Genomic DNA, 15896 nt, shown 5'->3' on the forward strand with positions numbered 1-15896 from the left:
TCGGCAGAGGCCGAGGCGCCGAGGTCTAGTGCGTGGACGCCGGCTTCGCGCGATGCGTGGGGGCGAGGTAGCAGCGTGGAAGGTGTCGTGGGCTGACGTCGCTGGATGAGGCAAGGAGGGCTAGCAGCGGTAAGGGGCTGTCGAGAAGGGTATCGAGGAGCGCTTGCGGGGAGGAGGCTGGAGGAGGTGCCGACATGCCGACATGGCGGGTTGGAGATTGCCGGTTGGGGGTTGGGAAGTGGGAAAGAGGTGGTTGCGGTTGAAGTACGCTTGCCTAGTGTCTAGGTGACAAATGACCTCATATGAGGTCACTTTTCAACTTATTTTTTCTCTACTTGCGCAAGCTCAACAATATGGAAAAAGATACTCTCGCCACCGCAGTTGACTTCTGCGTTGCGTAAGGGCGGAGTTTGGTGAGATCTGCACGTCTTTTCCAGCCATTTTTAAAATGCCCAAAAAGGAGCCTTTTTGACCAACCTCAAAACGTTTTATGTTGATTTCTTCGAAACCAAAACGCCTGTTTAAAAAGCCAACTCATCATTGAAACTTCATTAGATTCTTAGTCTCTCTGTGCATTGGAAACTGCCATCCCAATGTTTTGCAAGATGTTAATGCCGAGGGCAAATACGTTAAAGAAATGGTGTCCAAACTGACTTTTTAAAGTTTCGATTTAATTTTTATATATTTTTGCAAAAAAAACTGGCCTCATATGAGGTCAAATCGCTTGTCGTCTAGACACTAGCATTGTCGCATGCGATAAGAGCTCACATGAGCTCTTATCGCCCTTTTTTTACCCTGCATCCGACCTACATCCGGCCCATTGCCCCAGGCCACATTTTCACATCCTGTTTCACATCCTGTTTCACATCCGGCGCTTCGCCCCGCCCCAGCCAGTAACAGCGGGTAACAGGGGGGGAAACAGTCCAGCGAGCGCAAAATCAGGCCGCCTGGAGGGGTTTGGGGCCACGGCGCTGCCAGCAGAGCCACGTGTGTTCAATTTGGCCCGTGGCTCGTTGCCGGGTGCGGCGCCTGTTACCCGGCGGCTGCGGCGGCGATTGTTGTTGTTGTTACCCGCACCGAGGATGCAGTGCTCGTAAATATCGCTGACGGGTATGGGCTAAGCCCATAGGGAGCTATATGGGAGTTGTTGACAACTCCCGCTGTACCCCTACTGTACCGTATACACTTTATACAGTGACATCACTGTATAACTTTATACAGTGATGTCACTTTATACTATAAAGTGTATGCGGTGCAGTACCCTCGGGTACCCTTCGAAGGGTACATTACGATCATTCAACTGAACTGATGGCAGGTACAGTACTCACTCTAGTGCCACATTTAGAAGCAAATCAAAAGGCTCGGTCCCACATCTTCCCATTGACCAATCAGAACGCTTATCCCCACATCCCAGCAATGTTTCAACTACAGTAGTCCCCACCTACGCGAGAAATTCTAAAAGTTCTGCATATGTTCAGACACGGCAACCACGGCAGCGGGGGCAGGTGTAGCGGAGGGGACGGGGAAGGCATCGATGGCGGAGGGCAGAAAGGCGTGGGTGGCAGCGGCGACGCAGCGGGTTGCGTGGAGCTGGGAGGGCCCGCTGCGCGGCAAGCAGGGGGCGTGCGGTGGCGAAATGGGCGTCTGGGAGGGTGACGGCGGGCGGGGTGCAGGACAGCCACCAAAAGAGATAAGGCGTCATTTTGCCCTACTGTTTGATCATATTTCGGCAGTCGGCCTCCCAATACTGAAGAAATCGTGAAATCGCCTCCCATGAAAAGAGCACCTTGTCGCCCCCCTACTGGCAACATTTAGCCAAAGATAAAAGCAATCCATGCTTGTTGTCAAGTCTTGAGAATCACTGCACAGGATGACTAACGCGCCTCTGTGGGCGGCAGCAAAGTTTCTGAACCCATTCATTATTAAATCCAGTCACACTCCAGATTCTTCCTGTGATTTACAGCAGGCCTGTTTTGGCAATCTGAGACCGGATCGCAAAAAGTTAGTAAAGTAATGAGGCATTCCTTCATGAATCACGTGTCACTCACATCTTGAAGGACGCCTCCTTCTCCCACTGTGTTACTGTACTGTACAACGTAGGCCTGATCCATGCGCATTTATGTCCATACTATTTATAGGCTCATGATTAGCCAACAAGGGAGCTCTCAGGCCCGTGAAGGTAAGAAGGTTTTCCTACGAGAGGCGCATCAATGCCACTCACATCACAGACACGTGAGGTAGAAAAAACGACCCTCCAACATGCACATGACACCGCTGCCTCAAAAGGGCTTGTAAAGCCACGCCAGTACAATATGCGCACGAAAATGACACAAATGAGACAGCAAAAAAGGCAGTATCGCACAAATGTCTTGCCAAGTGGAAATCGTTTCCTGCTACCTTCAACACTACCGTGTATTGCATATCAACACAACTGGGTCTCCGTTGCTGTACGGTACAATTTACTCATGCATTTTTCGACGACTGGATCCATGTGTATTTTTATGCGTACTGAACCAACGCAGGAAGGTGACCCCATTCAAAAGTGCTAGCCTAGCCAAGCAATAACGAGCACTGTCGAGGAACACCGGAAAAGAAGAATTCTTTCACAACGCCACTACTCCAAGGGTCTTGGACACGACGCCTACATTGCATAACCAGAAACAGGGACGCGTTTATCGTGTATTGTTCTTCTTATTCAAAAAAGAAACTTCGTTGGCAAGCCTTCCCCCTTCCCTCTACATCATGTCCCTGGAAATCATACTGCCCTTTAGCACGCCAATTTGGAACGTGATCCGACTCATTGGTTTGGCTATCCTTGTCGATGTGCTCCTTGCTGTGGCGCTACAAAAAGCTTCATCAAGGATTAATGGCTTCATGGCACGAAAAGGAAGACGGGTGGCACTGGGCCCGACGCGGGCTGGTAGGCTGACTCAACTACCCGGAATAGACCGAAACGCGACATGGATACGTCTGTGCTTCTGGGGGGCAGCAGTGACCCTGTTTGGCCTAGCCGTTATGGCAGAATTTGGTAGCGTCGAAAAGGATGTAGAACTGGACACTGAGGTCGAGCTGGGAAGCATATTCGAGGCTGCAAAAGGGAAAATTCTATCTGTGAATTTACACGCCGAAGACGAAGATCCGAATAAAGGTGGAGGTGTTAGGCTGTTTGGTCAAGTGTTTGAGGTGGCGGGCTCGTCACTGAGAAATCCATCTATAGATCACGATGCGCCACTCATCGAGTCAGGATACATTCGTTGTCGGCCAGGTACGATAGGTGTCATTGGCGGTTTCTCGACAATGAACTTTGTAGACCGCCTGCATGTCAACGCCATGAAAACAGGAATAGAATTCGAGAGGAAAACGCCATCAAGAGGTTCTACGATTGAGGAGGTAGTCGCAGGAGTACCCTTTAACTGGTCTCTCTGCGACAATGAAGAAATCAAACGACAATTAGGGCAATTAGAAAACCACACCGCGGTCCACAGACTCATTGCTGTCCTTTCTGATATGGCACTTGGAGCAGGACTGTACTCTGCGGTAGGCCTAAACAAGACGAGAAGAAAGGTAATGGAGCAAATTCCCGTACGATTTTGGAGCGACTTTAATGGTGGGTTGCATCCGGGTAGATTTGTTCTTCGGGGCTGGGCAGATATCCAACACGTGATCTTTCGTTCGCTTGTCGGTCCCGAAAATGTTTGGGCGTTCATAGAACCGGATCTCCTACGCCTAGCTCCTCAGGGAGCTGAACGGCAGATGGAGCGGTTGCCGGTCCGGCTGAGCAGAGTAGGAAACACGCAGATCGAATTTGGTTTGCCTCATCAAGACTTGCAGTTCAAGAGCGTGGAATGGCATGGTAGCGTATCAGTCACTGCCGGAACCATTTCTGAACTCGTGCATGTGTACATTACTGATCGGGGAGAATGCGCCATGGGTCACACTGTGTGTTCATGTCGGCTGACTTTTGAGAACGAAACATATCAAATCATCCAAGGATGGACAGAGGGAGCTCAAGAGACTGAATTTCGTATGATTCGGACGATAAACTTGACACGATTTGCTCGCGAATTTTTGGAAGAAGCAAAAGACACGATGGTCTACATGTCTCTCTACAAGACTTTGCCGGTTAGGAGCCTAGGGGCCAGTGGCTCGAGGCCTCAAATTTTCTCATTGGATGCTGCTGACGAAGCATCAAGTGTCAAGAGCTTCCCAGTACTCCCCCTAGACAGAAGCTTGTCTCCGAGGATCGGGGTGGGATACGGGGTGCGGAAGACAGCACGAGCGGCGATAAATGTGTGGTTCATTGCCTCTGCCGCCGGCTACGGCATGCTTTTGATGTTTTTTCTTTTAGTTTGCCTCTTTCTTAGAAACGAACTAGACATCGACGTCGTCACTTCATTGGTGCGCACACAGAACGAGCTCCTCCGAGCGCCCATGGATTGCAAGGTGGCAAGCCGACGCCCTCTGGATATCGGAATATTTCAGCCAGAATGGTCGAACGGGGAACTCCACCTAGGAACACTTGGGGAAAATGACAAGCCTATCCAAGCACCTGACTTAAGCTTGGTTCACTCGATGCCACGCTTAAGGAGGGGGCAATCAAAGTCTGTTTATACGGTCTAGCTAGTTTCGCCATCCTCATCTCAATGCGTCTTGTAAATGTATGTGAATGGTGCACATGGTGTGGTATGTATGGCGATTCCCCTTGCATCGAAGATACGAAAACGTGCCCCATGGCAGCACAAGCGCAACAACGGCTGGCCATTCCGCACCGCATTAGATCACTGTTCAACTTTCGTGTTTTGGACAACACCAAACTTGAACAACTGACCACTACTTATTTCATGAGAGCGGGGAAGGCGCTACTGCAGTTAACAGTGTTACGGTGATACCGTAACTGAACAAACCTGTTGGAAAATTGAACTTGAGGCTCTTTGTATCGCCCAAGGGCGCTACACGAATTGGCCATTAGCACAAATCCCGTGCTGGCCATTCGGAAGCATTGCTGAAGGCATGGTTGTTTCATGCATCATCGGCGCTCCAAACCCGCTCCCTTCCTCGGCACGTTTCGCCGCGCACCACAAGTGTCCCGACGCGCTCCTCCCCGTCTGCAGCGCGTCCCCCTCCACCCTGCACGCTGGCACAACTGCGCCTCTCACGTGGCCTCGCGCGGGCCGTGGGCCACTCGCGCATGGGCAAGAAGGTGGTCGCCGTGAAGAGGGCTGCGGCGCGCGGGGCCCTCACTGAAGGCAGCTCTGCCGACGAGGTGGGCATTGGGCACGGAGCTGGACGAGCCCAGGGGCATGACCGGCGCGGTACGGTGCGGCGGAGGGCGAGTACATCGCGTCCGTGGCGTCGGCGAGCGGGCCGGTGGAAATTGTGAAACATTTCTAAGTCGGCGCGCGAGGGAGACTGCGACATCGACTAGAAACAAAGTCAGTGGCAGGATGTCGTGGGGGTGCGGCTACGCGACGGGGGGAGCTGCTAACGCCGCAGCACCAGTAGTTTTAGAGAAAAGGAGGAACTATAATCGGGGCTGGACTTTTCTTGCTCTGGCACGCTCAAGCGCGGCGCAAAGGCGGGGCACACGAACGCGCACGACCGTGTGTACCTGTTCGGAGCAGGGGGGAGCTGGTGACAGAATGGGTGGTGACCTGGCTTTTGTCAGCATGAGTGCTGTTGAAGAAGAGCCGATGGCGCAGATGCCGCGCTGGGGTCCGGCTGGCGATGGAGGTAATCCAGATGCTCGACGGGAATGAGGTACGCCCGGTGAAGGATATCGGGTGGTCGCGTTTAACACGACTGCTTAGCACAAACTGTTCAGCAGCTCGTACCGGTTTCGGGTACTATAAGTGTTGCTATTCGTGAATGTCCGTATGCTTTCAGGCACAGCGAGTCTACCCCAAACTTGTACCACACAGACGCATCGCAGAGAGGGGGGTAGGTGATGGGAGGGAGGCGCGGAGGGATGAGAGTTTACGTTAGGGGCGCGTTTGTGGAGTGTCTCCGCAGCCTTGGGGGATAAAGCGGGATTGTGGCCATCCGCACGTACAGTAGAGGAAGGTAACGGTGCGGGCGCCATCTCGTCCGGGGGGCTGACTGAGTTTACCTCCTGGGGCGGAGTGAGGACGGGTGGAGACTCTTGAGGCGGGGCCAGGTCGCCAAGAGGAGGGGGGTGTGTGGCTGCGAGAGGGTACACGGACGCAGGAGGAGTGTGCTGCTGGATGTCATTGGAGGTGGTGTCTGTAGCGGCGGCGTCTGTAGCGGCGGCGTCAACAGTGGCGGCCAGAGCAGAATCGGCGAGCTGGGCGGTGCAGGCAGAGAAGTAGGTAGCGAGGGGCGCGTTGGGTAGAATATCACCCGCAACTCTCCGCCAACTTCCCCCCTTCATTAGGTCCGAACAGCGAGCTACCGAAGAAACTCATCTGCACGTTCCCCAAAACAGAACCTTCCCAACATGGCAATGGTAAGCTTTCGCGCCAACAAGACATCTGTTGCAAACCATCAGCACCCTCACGCCGCTGTCTACGCCCCCTATCGCCGCCGCCAACCACGAAAACAACAGAAACAGCCTCCTCACACCAACTGTACCCACGTCCGATGCGCCCGCTCCCGCCCGGCGTAGCCTCTTCCGCCGCTACCGCGCCACACGTCCCCGCAAACGGGCTCGCCACTCTCTCCCTCTCCGACGCCCCCTCAGCCCCACTGCCCCAATCAGTCGCGCCCCGGGGATGCACGCCACCGCAATATCGGACGCACGCCGCCTCCGGCTTCCAAACCTCTCTGGCCCGGCCGTCGCTTTCCGTCTCGCCGCGACCGATCCCCCGCCAAAGCCCCCCATCGAGCCTGCCGCTGAATTTGCACCGCCCTATCCCGCTCCGAGCGCCGCGAGCGCGAACGCATGCTGCGCGAGCACATTCTCAAATTCCATGCATCCCGCCCTTGGCGCCCACACCTTCCGAAGTGTCCAGCTTCGACGGTTGGCGCCATGACCGCGACGCGTACTGGCTGGACTTCCGCGGAAGAGAGGTCACGTTTCGCGCCAAATCGTGCCACAAACAGGAAGACCTCAAGCCCCCGACGCAGCCGCTGGATCGCCACGGGAAGGCCGTGACGTATGCGGCCGCTGTGCAGGACGACCATGACAGGGAAATGTGGGTGCCGACGTCCGAGGAAGAGGACATGAGGTCGAGAAGCCCCAGTCCTGAGAGTGATCCTTCTTTTTGTAGGGGAGGCGGTCGAGGGGGAGATGCATACCACGCTTGTACCGACGGAAACGCAGGTGGATGCGGGGGAGGAGGAGGATGGAATGGATGACGAGGGCGTGTCTATGGATTTTACGATGCCAGATCTCCCGCCAATAGATATGGCTGCGCATCGGCGCAAGGACCTGAACATGAAGCCAGGTGGTTGGGGAGTGGTTCATCTGGGCACGTCATCTGCGGTTCCGACCAGGACGCGAAACGTGTCGTCAACGGCTATGGTAATGAAGCCGATTGCCGCGGCGGAAGGTAGCGAGGGGCCGTCCATGTTTCTTGTGGATGCCGGGGAGACCACTGACGATCAGCTCATTCGATGCGACTGGTGCATGACGCACGGCTTTCGACGCGACGGCTCTCGACGTTCACAGAAGGTCTGAAAGGGAAAGCGAGGTTATCGATGCACAGCACTGCTCGAATGGCTGGTAAGTTTGGAAGAGAGATGCATGCCAAAAAAGTAGCTCTCACTCACTTTTCGAGCCGCCGTTTTGAGATTTTGCACGGTGCTGAAGACGATGGGGAAATTCGGTTGGGAAAGGCCTAGGGTAAGGTCAAAGCAGGCGCTCTGGATAATCATCCGGATGACACATTCGAACAGAAGACAGACGAGGAGGAAGACTTGGCCAGCCCTAATCTTTTAATACGAACTTAATAGGAAGCGGTCCAGGGGTATAGGGATGAGAGGGCAAATGTTGTCGCCGCTCGAGTCTTTATGGAGCTTGACATAGTCCCCGCACAAGCACAGAGAATTGCTGGATACACTGGAATCCCACGGCCATAGTAATACACATACGCAAGGCGTTTCGCTACGTTCCTATGACCCTTGATGTACATAGCCTGTAGAAATCCCAACTCGCCTTTCGCAATATTCTCATTGCTAGAGGCATTAGCATAACATGTATAGATGTTCCCCCGTAACTTTTCCATTCCGAGCTTGTATGCTCGTTCGTAGTATAAAAGTGCCCCCTCAACAGAGCGTTCAATCTCACAACTTATTTCTATGTCGGACTTGTAGTAGTTAGGGTGACCCAAAACATTATAGAAGTGTGATGCTAAACGCGCGGTGGGGTTCACTGCTGAATCACCACATCGTCCAAAGCGTGGCTCGACTAAAATATAGGAGATCCAATCACGTGACTACAGTTGTCTGCATTTTGTGACTTTGGGCAAGGCGCGGTGGGGTCACCCTAATTAACGTCTGCCTGCTCGGCGTTGGTTCTCTGTTGCATTTCGCAGTGGGAAATGCGCGCTTTGCCGACTTATGATGGCGATAGAGCGTCTGGAACTTGGCACTCAGTCGCCAAAAGTTGCAGCTCTCCAAACAATTTGGCGATCCCGACGACATGGAGTATAAGTCTTTCTCTCTACTGCATTTTCTGCGCTCTCATCTTCATCACTCGATTGCATTTCGAGTGAATTCTGCACCACGCGAATCCTCTCCAAAACATCCATGGCGTAGTTGCTTTAATTTTGCGTACAGTGCGCTCTGCAATGCCGAACTGTCGCATAACTGCTGGTGTACGGTGTCCATTGTGGAGGAGATCTGCGATTTCGAGCTTCTGCGAAATCGTCAGGTGCTTGCGCTTGGCTTTTTCTTTTATTGCCGGAACGGGAGTCATAAGGGGCACAAGCTAAGATCGGTGAAGAGAGGATCGGACTACCTCTCGAGAGGTAGCTTTTACATATTTGACACTGTGATAATACCTATACACGTACACACGTAGTACACAGCACACATGGATGTCGTGTCACCTACGACGGGAAGTACTTAGTGTAGGGGGAGCCGGATCACGGCCCTCAGAGAGTAAACGAAGGGTATCGTTCCTGCACCACAGACACATACGGACGGTAGCGAAACAGCCGGAACCGTATGACACGTGGCGCTTTTCGTGTTCGGGCGTCTGGGGCTGCACTATTGGGAGGGTGGCACAAACAAATGCGGCACTAATGCGTAAGGACCACTGTACATCACTGTCATTCAACCTTGTTGAAGTGAACATCAACTGTCTGCAACTGCTGTTGGATATCGCTAACGCTCATCCTTTCTACGATCTCCCCTACGTTCCTTTCCTTACAGCTCTGTCCGATATCGTTACTACACGTACTGAGCACATCCCTCTCCACCTGTCTCCTGGCCAGGGGGCACTCCCTTTTACTGTACAGGGGGGGGGGGGGTCGCTCAATAGTGCCTACTTTAGTAGTGCTTCCCTCTATATAGTGCTATGGCTCACCCTCTGGCACAGGTTATCATAAGCTCACACGTGTATCATCCGGCCTGAAGAATGAAGATATTCAGCCTCCTTTATATAGTGCCATCTCCCCAATAGTGCCATAGCTAGAGGTATGTCACGCTATAGCACTATATCGTAGGAGGCACTGTACCACCTTGACATGATAAAGAGGGGGCGTTCACATTCGACAACTCCAACAAGGGAGCTCTCAGGCCCGTAATGGTAACGAGGTTTTCCTACAGTACGAGACTGGAGAGGCGCATCAGTGCCACTCAAATCCCAGAAACGTGAGGTAGAGAGAAACGACTGTCAAATATGCACATGACACTGATGCCTCAAAAGAGCTTGTAAAGCCATACCAGTACAATACGCGCACGAAAAGGCAGTAACTTCGGCACCTTACAAATGCCTTGCAAGTCCAAATTGTTTCCTGGTACCTTCAACACTACTGTACCGTGTATTGCACATCAACACAACTGGGTCTCCGTTGCTGTTCGGTACCAAGGGTACAGTTAACTCATGCATTTTTCGATGACTGGGTCTACGGGTACTTTTAGGTGTACTGATTCAAAAAGTGCTACCCTAGCCAAACAATACCGAGCACTGTCGAGGAACACCTGAAAAGAGGAATTCTTTGACAACGCCACTTCTCCAAGGGTCTTGGACACGACGCCTACATTGAATAACCAGAAGCAGGGATGCGTTTATCGTGCATCGTCGTTCTTATTCAAAAATCAAACTTCATTGACAAGCCTTCCCCATTCCCTCCACCTCATGTCCCTGGAAATCATACTGCCCTTTAGCACGCCAATTTGGAACGTGATCCGACTCATTGGTTTGGCTATTCTTGTCGATGTGCTCATTGCTGTGGTGCTACAAAAAGCTTCATCAAGGATTAATGGCTTCATGGCACGAAAAGGAAGACGGGTTGCATTGGGCACGACACGGACTGGTAGGCTGACCCAACTACCCGGAATAGACCGAAACGCGACATGGATACGTCTATGCTTCTGGGGGGCAGCAGTGACCCTGCTTGGCCTAGCCGTTATGGCAGAATTTGGTAGCTCCGAAAAGGATGTAGAACTGGACACTGAAGTCGAGCTGGGAAGCATATTCGAGGCTGCAAAGGGGAAAATTCTATCTGTGAATTTACACGCCGAAGACGAAGATCGGAATAAAGGTGGTGGTATTAGGCTGTTTGGTCGAGTGTTTGAGGTGACGGGCTCGTCACTGAGAAGTCCGTCTATAGATCACGGAGTGCCACTCATCGAGGCAGGACACAAAAATTGTCGGTCAGGTAAAGATCGTATCATTGGCGGTTTTAGGGCAGTGAACATTGTAGATCGCGTGCTTGTCAGGGCCAGGGAAACGGGAATATATATCCAGAGGATAACGCCATCAAAAGGTACTCTGATTGAGTTAGAAGTCGCCGCAGTTCCCTTCAACTGGTCCAACTGTGACGAGGAGGAAATCAAACGACAATTAGGGCAATTGGAAAACCACACCGAGGTCCCCAAATTCCTTTCTGCCCTTTCTGATCTGGCACTTGGAGCAAAATGGAATGCTGTGATAGGCCTAAACAAGACAGGAAGAAAAATAATAGAGGAAATTCCCGTACGGATTGGGAGCCACCGTAATGGTGGTTTGCACGCCGGTAATTTCGTTATTCGGGGCTGGGCAGATATTCAACACTTGATCTTTCGTTCGCTTGCCGGTTCCGAAAATGTTTGGATGAACGTAGAACCGGACCTCCTACACCAAGCTCCTCAGGGAGCTGAACTGCAGATGGAGCGGTTGCCGGTTCGGCAGAGCAGAGTAGGAAACACGAAGATCGAATTTGGTTTGCCTCGTGAAAAATTGCAGTTCAAGAACGTGGAATGGCATGGTAGCGTATCAGTCACTGCCGGATCCATTTCTGAACTCGTGCATGTGTACATTACTGATCGGGGAGAATGCGCCATGGGTCACGTCGTGTGTTCGTGTCGGCTGACTTTTGAGAACGAAACATATCAAATCATCCAAGGATGGGCGGCATCCTATGTTCAAGAAACTGAATTTCGTATGGGTGGGAGGGTAAACTTGACACGATTTGCTCGCGAATTTTTGGAAGAAGCAAAAGACACGATGGTCTACATGTCTCTCTACAAGACTTTGCCGGTTAGGAGCCTACGAGTCACTGGATCGAGGCCTCAAATTTTCTCATCGAATGCTGCTGAGGAAGCATCAAGTGTCAAGAGTTTCCCAGTGCTCCCCCTAGACAGAAGCTTGTCTCCGAAGATCGGGATGGGATATGAGGTGCGGAAGACAGCACGAGCGGCGATAAATGTGTGGTTCATTGCCTCTGCCGCCGGCTACGCCATGCTTTTGATGTTTTTTCTTTTACTTTGCCTCTTTCTTAGAAACGAACTAGACATCAACGTCGTCACTTCGTTGGTGCGCACACAGAACGAGCTCCTCCAAGCGCCCATAGATTGCAAGTTGGCAAGCCGACGCCCTCTGGATATCGGAATATTTGAGCCAGAATGGTCGAACGGGGAACTCCACCTAGGAACACTTGGGGAAAATGACAAGCCTGTCCAAGCACCTGACTTAAGCTTGGTTCACTCGATGCCACGCTTAAGGAGGGGGCAATCAAAGTCTGTTTATACGGTCTAGCTAGTTTCGCCATCCTCATCTCAATGCGTCTTGTAAATGTATGTGAATGGTGCACATGGTGTGGTACGTATGGCGATTCCCCTTGCATCGATGATACGAAAACGTGCCCCATGGCAGCACAAGCGCAACAACGGATGGCCATTCCGCACCGCATTAGATCACTGTTCAACTTTTGTGTTTTGGACAACACCAAACTTGAACAACTGACTATTACTTGATGAGAGCGGGGAAGGCGCTACTGCAGTTAACAGTGTTACGGTGATACCGTAACTGAACAAACCTGTTGGAAAATTGGACTTGAGGCTCTTCGTATCGCCCAAGGGCGCTACACGAATTGGCCATTAGCACAAAACCCGTGCTGGCCATTCGGAAGCATTGCTGAAGGCATGATTGTTTCATGCATCATCGGCGCTCCAAACCCGCTCCCTTCCTCGGCACGTTTCGCCGCGCACCACAAGTGTCCCGACGCGCTCCTCCCCGTCTGCAGCGCGTCTCCCTCAACCCTGCACTCTGGCACAACTGCGCCTCTCACGTGGCCTCGCGCGGGCCATGGGCCACTCGCGCATGGGCAAGAAGGTGGTCGCCGTGAAGAGGGCTGCGGCGCGCGGGGTCCTCACTGAAGGCAGCTCTGCCGACGAGGTGGGCATTGGGCACGGAGCTGGACGAGCCCAGGGGCATGACCGGCGCGGTACGGTGCGGCGGAGGGCGAGTACATCGCGTCCGTGGCGTCAGCGAGCGGGCCGGTGGAAATTGTGAAACATTTCGAAGTCGGCGCGCGAGGGAGACTGCAACATCGACTAGAAACAAAGTCAGTGGCAGGATGTCGTGGGGGCGCGGCTACGCGACGGGGGGAGGTGCTAACGCCGCAGCACCAGTAGTTTTAGAGAAAAGGAGGAACTATAATCGGGGCTGGACTTTTCTTGCTCTGCCACGCTCAAGCGCGGCGCAAAGGCGGGGCACACGAATGCGCACGACCGTGTGTACCTGTTCGGAGCAGGGGGGAGCTGGTGACAGAATGGGTGGTGACCTGGCTTTTGTCAGCATGAGGGCTGTTGAAGAAGAGCCGATGGCGCAGATGCCGCGCTGGGGTCCGGCTGGCGATGGAGGTAATCCAGATGCTCGACGGAAATGAGGTACGCCCGGTGAAGGATATCGGGTGGTCGCGTTTAACACGACTGCTTAGCACAAACTGTTCAGCAGCTCGTACCGGTTTCGGGTACTATAAGTGTTGCTATTCGTGAATGTCCGTATACTTTCAGGCACAGCGAGTCTACCCCAAACTTGTACCACACAGACGCATCGCAGAGAGGGGGGTAGGTGATGGGAGGGAGGCGCGGAGGGATGAGAGTTTACGTTAGGGGCGCGTTTGTGGAGTGTCTCCGCAGCCTTGGGGGATAAAGCGGGATTGTGGCCATCCGCACGTACAGTAGAGGAAGGTAACGGTGCGGGCGCCATCTCGTCCGGGGGGCTGACTGAGTTTACCTCCTGGGGCGGAGTGAGGACGGGTGGAGACTCTTGAGGCGGGGCCAGGTCGCCAAGAGGAGGGGGGTGTGTGGCTGCGAGAGGGTACACGGACGCAGGAGGAGTGTGCTGCTGGATGTCATTGGAGGTGGTGTCTGTAGCGGCGGCGTCTGTAGCGGCGGCGTCAACAGTGGCGGCCAGAGCAGAATCGGCGAGCTGGGCGGTGCAGGCAGAGAAGTAGGTAGCGAGGGGCGCGTTGGGTAGAATATCACCCGCAACTCTCCGCCAACTTCCCCCCTTCATTAGGTCCGAACAGCGAGCTACCGAAGAAACTCATCTGCACGTTCCCCAAAACAGAACCTTCCCAACATGGCAATGGTAAGCTTTCGCGCCAACAAGACATCTGTTGCAAACCATCAGCACCCTCACGCCGCTGTCTACGCCCCCTATCGCCGCCGCCAACCACGAAAACAACAGAAACAGCCTCCTCACACCAACTGTACCCACGTCCGATGCGCCCGCTCCCGCCCGGCGTAGCCTCTTCCGCCGCTACCGCGCCACACGTCCCCGCAAACGGGCTCGCCACTCTCTCCCTCTCCGACGCCCCCTCAGCCCCACTGCCCCAATCAGTCGCGCCCCGGGGATGCACGCCACCGCAATATCGGACGCACGCCGCCTCCGGCTTCCAAACCTCTCTGGCCCGGCCGTCGCTTTCCGTCTCGCCGCGACCGATCCCCCGCCAAAGCCCCCCATCGAGCCTGCCGCTGAATTTGCACCGCCCTATCCCGCTCCGAGCGCCGCGAGCGCGAACGCATGCTGCGCGAGCACATCCTCAAATTCCATGCATCCCGCCCTTGGCGCCCACACCTTCCGAAGTGTCCAGCTTCGACGGTTGGCGCCATGACCGCGACGCGTACTGGCTGGACTTCCGCGGAAGAGAGGTCACGTTTCGCGCCAAATCGTGCCACAAACAGGAAGACCTCGAGCCCCCGACGCAGCCGCTGGATCGCCACGGGAAGGCCGTGACGTATGCGGCCGCTGTGCAGGACGACCATGACAGGGAAATGTGGGTGCCGACGTCCGAGGAAGAGGACATGAGGTCGAGAAGCCCCAGTCCTGAGAGTGATCCTTCTTTTTGTAGGGGAGGCGGTCGAGGGGGAGATGCATACCACGCTTGTACCGACGGAAACGCAGGTGGATGCGGGGGAGGAGGAGGATGGAATGGATGACGAGGGCGTGTCTATGGATTTTACGATGCCAGATCTCCCGCCAATAGATATGGCTGCGCATCGGCGCAAGGACCTGAACATGAAGCCAGGTGGTTGGGGAGTGGTTCATCTGGGCATGTCATCTGCGGTTCCGACCAGGACGCGAAACGTGTCGTCAACGGCTATGGTAATGAAGCCGAATGCCGCGGCGGAAGGTAGCGAGGGGCCGTCCATGTTTCTTGTGGATGCCGGGGAGACCACTGACGATCAGCTCATTCGATGCGACTGGTGCATGACGCACGGCTTTCGACGCGACGGCTCTCGACGTTCACGGAAGGTCTGAAAGGGAAAGCGAGGTTATCGATGCACAGCACTGCTCGAATGGCTGGTAAGTTTGGAAGAGAGATGCATGCCAAAAAAGTAGCTCTCACTCACTTTTCGAGCCGCCGTTTTGAGATTTTGCATGGTGCTGAAGACGATGGGGAAATTCGGTTGGGAAAGGCCTAGGGTAAGGTCAAAGCAGGCGCTCTGGATAATCATCCGGATGACACATTCGAACAGGAGACAGACGAGGAGGAAGACTTGGCCAGCCCTAATCTTTTAATACGAACTTAATAGGAAGCGGTCCAGGGGTATAGGGATGAGAGGGCAAATGTTGTCGCCGCTCGAGTCTTTATGGAGCTTGACGTAGTCCCCGCACAAGCACAGAGAATTGCTGGATACACTGAAATCCCACAGCCATAGTAATACACATACGCAAGGCGTTTCGCTACGTTCCTATGACCCTTGATGTACATAGCCTGTAGAAATCCCAACTCGCCTTTCGCAATATTCTCATTGCTAGAGGCATTAGCATAACATGTATAGATGTTCCCCCGTAACTTTTCCATTCCGAGCTTGTATGCTCGTTCGTAGTATAAAAGTGCCCCCTCAACAGAGCGTTCAATCTCACAACTTATTTCTATGTCGGACTTGTAGTAGTTAGGGTGACCCAAAACATTATAGAAGTGTGATGCTAAACGCGCGGTGGGGTTCACTGCTGAATCACCACATCGTCCAAAGCGTGGCTCGACTAAAATATAGTA

General features: G+C 53.6%; 1 protein-coding gene; it reads left to right on the plus strand.

Annotated features, from left to right (window-relative positions):
- The first annotated feature begins 10534 nt into the window (after nt 1–10534).
- Nucleotides 10535–12205, plus strand: CHC_T00003006001 (hypothetical protein). XM_005714046.1 is given in 2 exon segments: nt 10535–12142; nt 12143–12205. 1 exon segment carries the CDS (start codon nt 10535–10537, stop codon nt 12140–12142), a length of 1608 nt encoding a protein of 535 aa, XP_005714103.1. The 3' UTR covers nt 12143–12205.
- Nucleotides 12206–15896: the final 3691 nt, after the last annotated feature.

This window comes from Chondrus crispus, genomic scaffold (genome assembly GCF_000350225.1).
Source record: "Chondrus crispus Stackhouse genomic scaffold, scaffold_169, whole genome shotgun sequence".
NCBI classification, from domain to species: domain Eukaryota; phylum Rhodophyta; class Florideophyceae; order Gigartinales; family Gigartinaceae; genus Chondrus; species Chondrus crispus.

Bases quoted from the DNA above. Each gene is read 5' to 3' on its own strand.
- CHC_T00003006001 (XM_005714046.1), top strand. From the start codon at position 10,535: ATGGCAGAATTTGGTAGCTCCGAAAAGGATGTAGAACTGGACACTGAA.